General features: G+C 47.6%; 2 protein-coding genes across 2 annotated transcripts in view; one reads left to right on the top strand and one right to left on the bottom strand.

Moving 5' to 3' along the window:
- Positions 1 to 4: 4 nt before the first annotated feature.
- WDR77 (WD repeat domain 77) lies at positions 5 to 3,063 on the top strand (the record flags this gene model as incomplete). Its single annotated transcript, XM_010179073.1, has 9 exons — positions 5 to 182; positions 282 to 423; positions 496 to 545; positions 1,210 to 1,280; positions 1,616 to 1,670; positions 1,946 to 2,017; positions 2,118 to 2,226; positions 2,396 to 2,464; positions 2,674 to 3,063. Coding segments are annotated over 9 exons (906 nt in total), but the record flags the coding sequence as incomplete, so codon positions are not given.
- A 5,876-nt stretch (positions 3,064 to 8,939) lies between these two features.
- The window catches only part of LOC104536464 (chromosome unknown open reading frame, human C6orf132), a gene marked incomplete at its 5' end in the record, with an annotated part of 7,709 nt that continues 6,568 nt past the window's right edge, over positions 8,940 to 10,080 (bottom strand). The window contains 2 exons of the mRNA XM_010179072.1: positions 8,940 to 9,045; positions 9,207 to 9,812. Coding sequence (XP_010177374.1) covers positions 8,940 to 9,045; positions 9,207 to 9,812 — 712 coding nt within the window. The remainder of the gene's footprint in view (positions 9,046 to 9,206; positions 9,813 to 10,080) is intronic.

Genomic DNA, 10,080 nt, shown 5'->3' with positions numbered 1-10,080 from the left:
GGCCTTGCTGCTGGGCGCTTCGGGGCTGAGCGGGCGCTGCTGGACCGGTTCCCTCTGGGTCTTCGCCGATCCCCACCGCGCCCCCAGCGAGGGCTTCTGCACCGCCGGCGTCCAGACCGAGGCGGGCGTCGCCGACCTGTGCTGGGTGGCTGACAGGGGCATCCTAGTTGCCTCCGACTCCGGTAAGCAAAGGAGATCCACCCGGGGACACTCCCCTCACCCCCTTCCAGGTGGGTGCTCCTCCAGCTGAACTGGGTGCCCTCCTCCCTGTTTTTCCGCAGGCGCCTTGGAGCTGTGGGAGCTGGAGGAGAACGAAACCCTCATTGTCAACAAGTTCTGTAAATACGAGCACGATGACATCGTGATGACGGTGGCCGTCCTGGCCGACAGCACCCAGGCTGTCAGTGGTGGCAGTGACTTCTGGTGAGTGTCCCCAGCCCGGCTGCTGCATGCCAGGGCTGGTGCCGGGTGCTGACTGCCCGCTTTTGTTCACAGTGTGAAGGTCTGGGACCTGCCCCAGCAAACGGTGCTGCACTCCTACAGAGGTAAGTGCAACACTGGTCCCCTTACCTGGCTCCTCCTGGCCCCTTGCGGTGGCTGCAGGCTGAACCGAGTCCTGCAGCGTCACTGGTTATCTCCTGGCTGCCAAACCATGCTTTGGGTGATCTAATGTTTGCCAGTCTGTGAAGTCTCTGCCACAGCCTTGTTTATTTGTCTCTTGCTCATTTCACCCTCCATCACGAGTGCTATAAGGCCTAGTTTGTCTTGCATCTCTAAGTGTGTTTTAGAGTATTTCTTCTCTACTGAAATTATCTTCTACCTGCACAAGATTGTAGGATCTCCTAACCCATGTTGGTTTTGAACATGCTGAAAATGCTGATCTCTGGAGATGCGGTGTGTGATCTCTTACCACAGCAGAGGCCATGTTTTGGTTGGTCCTTCTCCCCCGCCCCCTTTGTAACTGACCTCTTGTCAGGAGAGGCTGCCTCAAGCTCACGTGTGTCACAGAGGCTTGAGTGCAGTAGCTCTGGTTGGATTTGGCAGCTCATCAGTTTGGTAGAAGCAGTTGGCTATTGTTGAGTAGAAGTTACCCTGTATCTAGCATAAACTATTCTTTATTACACTGCTGCGCCTTCAGAGGTCCTTGGGAATATGCGGGAAAGTTGGATATGATCTTTGAGGCTCTTTATCCTTTTGTGCTTTTCGTAGCTCACTCTGGTTCAGTGACCTGTGTGGCTTCCTGTCCTGGTAAGGACACTGTGTTCCTGTCCTGTGCTGAGGTAAAGTTCACTGTCTAAATTTACCTGATAAAGCGAGATTTAGCTTTAGTTACTTACAGTTAAATGCCTTGCTGTGTTACAAGCTGCATACCTGTTTCAGTGTTCCCACCTGGTAAGCTGCCCATCAGCTTACCCAGCTGCTCTCTGCATTGAAATGTGGGAATCCGTAGGTCTGGCCTCGGGGTCACTGAAGGAGCTGACTTGCACTTAACATAAAGGAAGGGGGAGTGTGGGTTTGAGTGTGGGTTTAGTAGCAGTTCTGCAGTGAATCTGAGTTTATGCCTACGCCCTGCCACAAAGGAATTGTAAAAACCTCATTCAGTTTGCATTTACAGGACAGCAGAACTTTACTCTGGGACACCAGATGCCCCAAACCAGCTACTCGAATTGGTACGTTTCTGTATGCAGTCACTGCTGGTGTGTGTGTTTTTGTTGAAATACATTCATTATTTTATGCCTGACTTCACTATGTCTAACTTCACGTCTAGTGATGTGACCATTTGGGCAGAAAAGCCTAGTAAAACCTCAGGAATTCTAACACTATCACACAAGTACAATAAGCTTTTAAAAAGCTGTCTTAGCACTGTTACCGCACTAACTGAGATAGTGTAAGAATATCTTTGTACTGACTTTTTTCACACTCACTTCAATTTATTTACTCACAGTTTGCAGTGCCTGTAATCACCTCCCTACCTCAGTCATGTGGCATCCACAGAAAAGTGACATCTTTGCTTTGGGTAAGAAATCATCTTATTTGACTTTCACCAGACAAATCAAGGTCTTTCTTTTCACTTGACAATTTTGCTAACAACCTCATTGTCCCTTCCTCTCTCAAAGGTGATGAAAATGGAACGGTTGCACTGGTAGACACAAGGAATCCTGATTCTGCCCTCAGTTCCACTGTGCATGCCCGAAGCATCACAGGGTTTGCATTTTCTACACATAGGTACAGTCTGATGATGAAAACTTTAATTCTGTTAATTCACTGTTAATTCTGTCTGTTAATTCACTGTTCCTGGGTCAGGCTCACTAAGGAATGAGCTTTTCACCAGTTTATCCCTATGAAGCTTTTTTTGTATTTGACTGTTCTAACTGTGGTCTCATCTCTGTCCTAGTTCCCCTTTGCTGGCTTCAATCAGTGAAGACTGTTCTGTGGCTGTTCTTGACTCAGACCTCTCAGAGGTGTAAGTACTGGACAGAATGTATTCACTACTAGAGCTGTCTGTCTTGGTGACTTCTCATTAAGTTAGTTATCTGTATGCTGAAGAGAAGATAAAAATACTCCCTAAAGAAGGAAGCATCCTCCTAACAAACTTAACAGTTTATGGGCTTGTGCAGTTTCTAACTCTAGGTGACAGTGCGTTATGGCTAATGAATTGTTCGTGTTTTCCAGGTTCAGAAACCGTTCGCATCGAGACTTTGTAAAAGGCTTATCGTGGTCTCCTTCCGACAATGCCTTGCTCACTACAGTTGGATGGGATCATCAGGTTTTACATCACACTGTCCCCATACCAACTGGTGAAGCTTCTGGAGTCAACTGTGTAAAAGAATAGTTTTATAAACATGGTCCAAATTCCTTTCTGGCATTACTTTGATTCTGGTGAAGTCAAAGGTATGTGTGAACTGGAGTGGGTACGGGCTGTTGTCTGCCTTCAGGCTTGTGACTAAGAAGGTTCCTGTAGTAATTTCAAATTAGGCTAAGTTAGTTACAAAGCAAGCTTTACCCTCTCCTCAGGAGTTGCTTTCGCCTGTGATAAGACTTCAGTATTTTACTCATTAAAAATTGCCTTCAGACACAGAGGAGACTCAGAGAGACAGGGAATTAAGTAGAATTTAAAAAAAAAACCCAGAAATCAGACTCAATTCCTCCCTCAGTTCTCCAAAGTATGCATGGAATTAAGTGAAACAGTTTTTTGGAGAGATTAAAAACAACACCTCGTGTTAGCTGGATGCAAGAGCCTCACCCTTGAGCAGAGTTCTTTGCTAAGTAAAGCAGCTATTCCAACTGAATGGGAAGACAGGGCAGGATTTAAGGACTAGCAGGGTCCCACTGTTGTCCTTGGTGACCGCACAACACGCACCGAGGTGCTGGGAGCTGCGATGCTCCACGTTGGCTGGCAGCTGCTGCCAGCTCAGAGGGGCTGTTCCTGTACCGTGCTGGAGGCCAAGAGCAGTGAGCAGTGCTCTGCTGTTTGCTACCGTGTTTCATCTCCTCTGTGCTGAAGACAACTTACTGAAAGATAAGACCTGTGCACAAACATTTATGTAAGGGAAAAACTGGACTAAGGACTTCAGTTTTCATTTGCTTGCTCCTGTAAACAGGCTCTGCTTAGTGATAAATGAGCCTCCTTACACACTTGTGGTGAGTGACTTTCTGTGGTGGGGAGTGAGGGACTGCGCGCACTCATAATCCCCAAAACAGACTCCGTATAATTCTTAGAGGTGTTTTTTGTAATATACCACACGCTTTTCAGACTACACTGTTTCCCTGGAACATATTTAACTGAAAAGTCATTACTCTGCATGCATTGCTGCTTGTCTACATATGGCTTGGTCTGGCCTAATATTTCCTACACAGAATAAAGCAGGTCCTGACTAATGAAACAAGAGATACTCTTGAAACAAATGCTACTCCTGGTTCTTTAGCATTGTAGCAACACTAAAGTGTACACCACTTCCAGGGGGCTTTTCTCTGCATAAATAGAGGTTTTAGTTGATCCAAATTATGCAGAGCCCACCATTAATTTTTAGGCAGACTGAGCTTTCCCAGGCTCTGTACTTTTCTCATGCTATTTTTAAACCTTGTTTGCTGTTTTGTTGTTTTGTTGTGTTTTTTTTTAACTCCCATGTCATACAGATGTTTACAGAGCTGACTTCCTGATCTAGAGCAGTGTATGACAAGGAAAAGGTAGATGGTTATAAAAACTGACTTTCCTCAGAAGTACCCCTCGAACAACCAAAAAAATGTTACCCGTTACGGACCTCTGACAGTGGTGTGCTGGAAACTGGAACAGGCCTTGTGCTGTTTGTGAGAAAAGTCCTGGAAAAAGTGGAATACGGTTTTAAATAAATCATAGTTTTCATTTGTAACTGGGTATATGTTTCACTGGGCCGCTTCTGTAGTATTGGAGAGCCAGCTGAAATCATTCACGCAGTTGAAGTTGTGATTCCAGTCCCCAAAATTAAAACAGTTCTTGAATAACTGCACTGTGTTCTGTTCAATGCTAGAACATGCTAAGTCTTCAGCACTAGTGTGAGGCTGTAAGCCTGTCTTTCCAAAATTTGACGTAGGGTTTCTATTGTGTATAGCTAAAAAAATTTCAAATGTCAATTATTAAACCATGTTAAGTTCCTCACGTTGCTACCCTGGGAACAAAACAGCTGGCCATAGCAAAAAGCTCAGTGGTGGAAGATGAAGCCTAGATGGACAAGTCATTACTGATACATCAGTCCTGTTCTTTTACAATTGCTTAAAGTGTGGCAGCACAGAAAATCATCTAAATGAAAAATAACGAATGTTGCTGCGTCTGGCAACTCTTCGGTGAAGCTGTGTGCGCTGCCACCAGAGGGCAGCAGCTGCCAGCTTGACAAACGGGAAGGCAGCATCCCCTCCCCAAAACATTTGCACCCTTTTTTAGAGTATCTGCCTTTCCTTTTTACCACTTAGGCTTGCTTTTCTCCCTATCAAAAGAGAAGCACAGAACAACAACAGTTTATCCAGCAGTCACTCGTGTTGCGTTAGCTTGGCTGTACCATTGCTAGCAGGGGTATGTAGAACAGGCATGCCCAAAATGCAGGCAGCGTGGCAGAAACTGGCAATACCACATCAATGCTGCCTCCGGAGCTGTCTGCAAAGGAATTGGGGAATTCTCTGGTGTCTGGTATGCTCACACTGTCTGGATACTTCACATGCTGTTCAGGTTTGGGACACTTCTGTAAATATACCATGGCTAGAGAAAAAGTTTCACAATAAATATTGCACACTTCTCTCCCAAAGAACCTGGTTCTGTGTCCAGAGCTGGATTAAAGACATGAGAACGCAAATAAGTGTAACTTTGGGGAGTGGAGAGAATAAGCCACTATGAAGAGGAGCCTGCCTTTTATGTTGCTGCTTGCATTGCTCACACTGCGTTGAGTCTGAAGCACAACATTCTAGTTAGGACTTGCAAATAAGTATGCAAGTTTCATTACTCATGAAAAGCCGAAAAGCAAGAGCTATTTATAGGAGCAGCACAGGTCGAACTGCACAGGCTCTGCCAGCCCAACCAGCTGGGTGTTGGGGTGTCTGCAGTGCCAGGGCCCAGCTGCCCGCTCATCCCTTGGTTGGGCTTCCAAAAAACACTTGAATTGCCACAGGGTTTATATCCACAACTCTAAGGAGAAATTGGGCCAAGCCCTAGGTAAGCTGAAATTCAGACTCCTCTGAGGCCAGTTGGAGCTGTTTTCCTGTGCTTTTAATCTTGCATGCAAAGTTCTCAGTCTTACAGCAGACAGACCACAGGCAGTACTAAAAAAAGTCAGACCACACAGGTAATTAAACAATACATCCAGACATATTTAATGCAAGAAGGTTGGTGTTCAATGGCACTCATAAATAAAAGACTTTGTTCAACACTTTGCAAGCAAAGCCATCGGTTCCAGTACATGAGCAGGTGTTTTTGAGGAAGAGGCAGCTGCAGGGGAGAGTTTAACTCCTATCAGGACCTGACTGACCAAACTGCTGAGAGGGTTGAGCAGTTCCCCTGTCAGGCTTTAAGATTGCTTTCAGCACTAAGACCAGGCTATAAGGGAGGTTGCTTTGCTCCATTACTGCCCCTTGTTTTCTTCCTTCTCTCATGCTAAATTTTTATAGTAAAATAGGCACGTAAGTGGGAATCCGAGCAGTTCGGCTGCATGTGCTGACATTACATGACCGAGGCAGAGGGAGCCTTTCCCATCCCCGCAGCAGAGGTCCCCACTCTCCGTTACACATTTAACTTCTCCACAAGCTGCCAACAGCTCTGACAGCACTTGCTTTGTCACACAGACCCCTCCCAGTGGCCCCAGCGTAAATGTCCTGTTGTTACTCAAATACCCAAATTCTGCTTAATGCATTCAGAAGCAGGGATTGCCCAAAGTGCTCAGAGAGCAGAACAGCTCCACTGCTTTCCACATCCCTGCGAACCAGTTCTGCAACTGTGAGCAGAGTCCTACCTGGTTTAGGTGCAGCTCAGTCCGTGATGCACGCCCAGGATGGGTGTTCTGTAGAACTGACATTACCCTGCTTCTCTTATTTAACATAAACAAATGCTCGTCTGATAGAAACAAGACACTGCACTATAGAACACCAAGTTACAGCTAGGTATGAGTTGTGTGTCTGGGTGAAACAGTAAATGTGAATTTCACAGCAAGTGCCGCCATTGGGGTTTCACATTTTGCTCCAAAACTAGAACTTTATGTTTGGGATACACTCAAATTTAGCAGAATTCTTGAGGGGGAAAATACACACCCCATACATACACACCCCATTTCAGGGCAAAGTCAATCTTGAAGGCTGAAGCCTCCCAATAAGCTTTTAAATGTAAAGCTGCTTTTGAGAACTAATTTGCAGTTATAACACAGTTTCGAAAAGAAAGTAACAGAAAGAAAAAAAGTTGGGTGGCAATATTATCAAAGAGGCTTCTTTGTTTTGTTTCAGGTTAAACCGGTGAAACCTCATCCAACACTAAAACATGACCCTGAAGCCACTCAAACAGGATCAGGCTTTAACTTCTATAAATACGAACCCTCAAGATCCTCCTCGCATGGAGGAACCTCCGTGTGTTAAGGGACACACACACACAGTTCTACACAACCCTGGGGCACTTAATACCAGATAGTTACTCCACAGGCACTTTTCTCCATCTTTTAAGTCCCAACACCCAGATATTTAGACTGCGTTATTTCAGTGCTGGCTGGGGCGAGCACATCTGGATATCTTCCAAGTCGCTGCGACTTCCTGGCATAGAAATGCCATTTCGATTAGCTGTTAGACTGATTAGCGTATTTGCGTTCTCATTTTATTCACAAAGTTCAGAATACTTTGAAGCTGCTGCGATATTTGAAACAGCTGTTAAGTTATTAGGTAAAAGTTGGAAATGACATAAAATGCCAAACATCAAAGACACAACAATATCCAAATAACTCTTTGGGAAATTCCACCGTGAAGGGAAATTTGTCACTGGACTTTGAGATGAATTGTAGAGCAAAACCTGCTTACATGCACAGAGAACGTGCGTGCAGTGCGGGATGAGCTGGAGTAGAACTACGGATATTGCATAGTATTGAAAATAGAAAGTGCTTTCCATAAACGTAGACTAATGTCTCAAAGTGCTTTTAGTTTGTCAGTGATCAGAAAACATTCTCTACAAGTTTTTACACTTATCTTACAGTTATTTTCAGCAAGTTTACCTATGAGGAAGATTATCTATTTCTAATTTCAGGAAGCTGGCTATTCAAAACCCCAGTCAGCTGTCATGAGACTGTACTGCTCACTCTGTGGTGTAAAATACCCTGTCAGGCTTCTCGTATCTCCCGCCCCACTGTGCAGCCATCACTCGGACACAGTGGGGACCAGGTCCCCCAGGAACGTCACTGCAGTCATTTCACACCCCAGGAGCCCCAAATACTCAACATCACACTGGAATTGAGCTGCGTAGCCCCCAAGTGAGACAAAGCCAACTCTCAGGATAACAGTTTATAAGGACTACGTGGCTTTGCTTTTAGAGGTGGGGTTTATGTGGGTATGAAGTGGCAGGAGACCCCTCGAGGAAAGCACCACGGCACAGCATCTTCCTGTGTGCTGACACAGGAAGAAGATTGCTCAATGCCTTAAATCTCCCCAGTGCCTTACAGCCACCCAGCTGGGCCTCACAGCCCTCCTCCACAAGGATTAGCTACCAACAAACATCTACTATGACCAGAAGGAACAGGAAAGCAGGGTCTGTGCTCCCAAAGCCACTGCTTACCCCGTGGTCACTCCCTGGGGAAGGGGCTCAGCCCCTGGTGGTGAAGCTGCCCCGGCTCAGCAGGACAGGCCCTGCCAGCCAGGAGCTGGTTTTAAGGCATCGACAGAATTGCTTTGCTCAAGGCTGCTGAAGGAGGTAGGGACAGAAGAGGTCAGCATCAAGACATTCTAAACTCTTTTTCTATCCCATTGGCCTTGCATTCTTATTTTAATTCCCCTACATTTAGCTATACACTGGCTTGCTTCCATTATGTACATCTCCCAGTTGGTTTCTCCCAACTCCCAAGCGTGTTGGATTTAAACCAATTAAAAAAAAAAAAATGAAAATCTCTCTGGTGGTGATGCTCTTTAAAGAGAACTAAGGATGCTTTTTGACTTTCTTAGAAGACCTATCAGGCTGCAAATTTGAAAATAATACAAGGGGGAAATAGGAGAAGGAAAACCATTTTTGCTCACGTAACAAGACAGTAGCTGGTCCTCTGCAGTAACTACTCTCCATGACAGTGTTTTGAGAAGAGTCCAAGTCCCAGGTTCAGGCCCTGCCTTCCTCGCCAGGAGTTTCAAGCAGGGCTGGGACCATCCCTGGTGCCAACAGAGAAGACAATGACCAACCCAGGAGCCTTCTCACCCCTTCCCAGCCGGATGAAGGCAGTGGAGCAGCCCTGGGGACAGGGCTATCGGTGGCCGCTCTGGTAGGCATAGGAGATGGGCTGCCGTGCCCCAGGCCTGACCGTGAAGGTGTTGGTGGGTCCGCTGTAATGTGAGCTGCCTTGGGCAGGCCTGGAGGGAAAACAGAGCAGAAATTCACTGAAACCCAAGGAAACTTGGTTTTCATCCAAAATACCAACTTTCTTTTTCCTCCACTGGAGTAGGGTGACTTTCACATCACCCCATGTCTCCATTCAGCAACAGGGAAGGGGTTGGCTCAGGGGGACACGTACCTGCTGGCTGCCACCGCACTGGCAGGCGAGAAATCCCCGTTCTGCCCCTTGTATTTGGCATCAGCCCCGGCGCTGCCATACGGCGCAGCTTTCCCAGCAGCATCAATGGACGTCCGCCTGCCCTGTGTGCCCGTGGGGCCGTTCCTGTGGGCAGAGCCCAGGCGGCGAACGCCCTCCCCAGCCAAGGAGCTGAACCCCCCAGGGCTGTAGGAGTTGACAGTGCCTGTGCCCCGGGGGGCTGCGGCTGCCCGGGGGTAGGAGCTGTCAGGCTCAGAAACGTACAGGCGCTTCTTGATCAGCGGGCGAGGATTAGGGCAGTGGCTGAAGTAACCAGCAGAGCTGCTGTAGTCTGGGTACTGGGGCGTGAAGTCTCCATTCCTCCTGCTCTTCTCCAAGGGCAGTGGGGCTGGCGGCTCATGGTTGCCCCCGTAGCCACGGCCGTAGCCGGGCCACCTGAAGTACCGTGGTGCCTCCGAGCTCCGGCTGCAGTCAGGGAAGCTGGGGCACTTACAGTTCTCCTCTTGACTTGGTAGGGTCCCCTCAGCCTCATTTCCCTCATTGCTGAATTCAGGGGGTGGTGGAATAATCCCATCAAGGGCAGTGGGGCTGGCGGCTCATGGTTGCCCCCGTAGCCACGGCCGTAGCCGGGCCACCTGAAGTACCGTGGTGCCTCCGAGCTCCGGCTGCAGTCAGGGAAGCTGGGGCACTTACAGTTCTCCTCTTGACTTGGTAGGGTCCCCTCAGCCTCATTTCCCTCATTGCTGAATTCAGGGGGTGGTGGAATAATCCCATAGTCCAGTGCCCCCTCCCCATTCTCCTCCTCCTCCTCCCTGGGAGCAGCATGGCGGGCCTGGCCAGGCTGGTTGGGCTGCCC

This window comes from Mesitornis unicolor, unplaced genomic scaffold, assembly GCF_000695765.1.
Source record: "Mesitornis unicolor isolate BGI_N332 unplaced genomic scaffold, ASM69576v1 scaffold14562, whole genome shotgun sequence".
NCBI classification, from domain to species: Eukaryota; Metazoa; Chordata; class Aves; order Mesitornithiformes; family Mesitornithidae; genus Mesitornis; species Mesitornis unicolor.
Note: the sequence above shows the minus strand (reverse complement) of the source record. Positions and strands in the feature narration are given on the sequence as shown.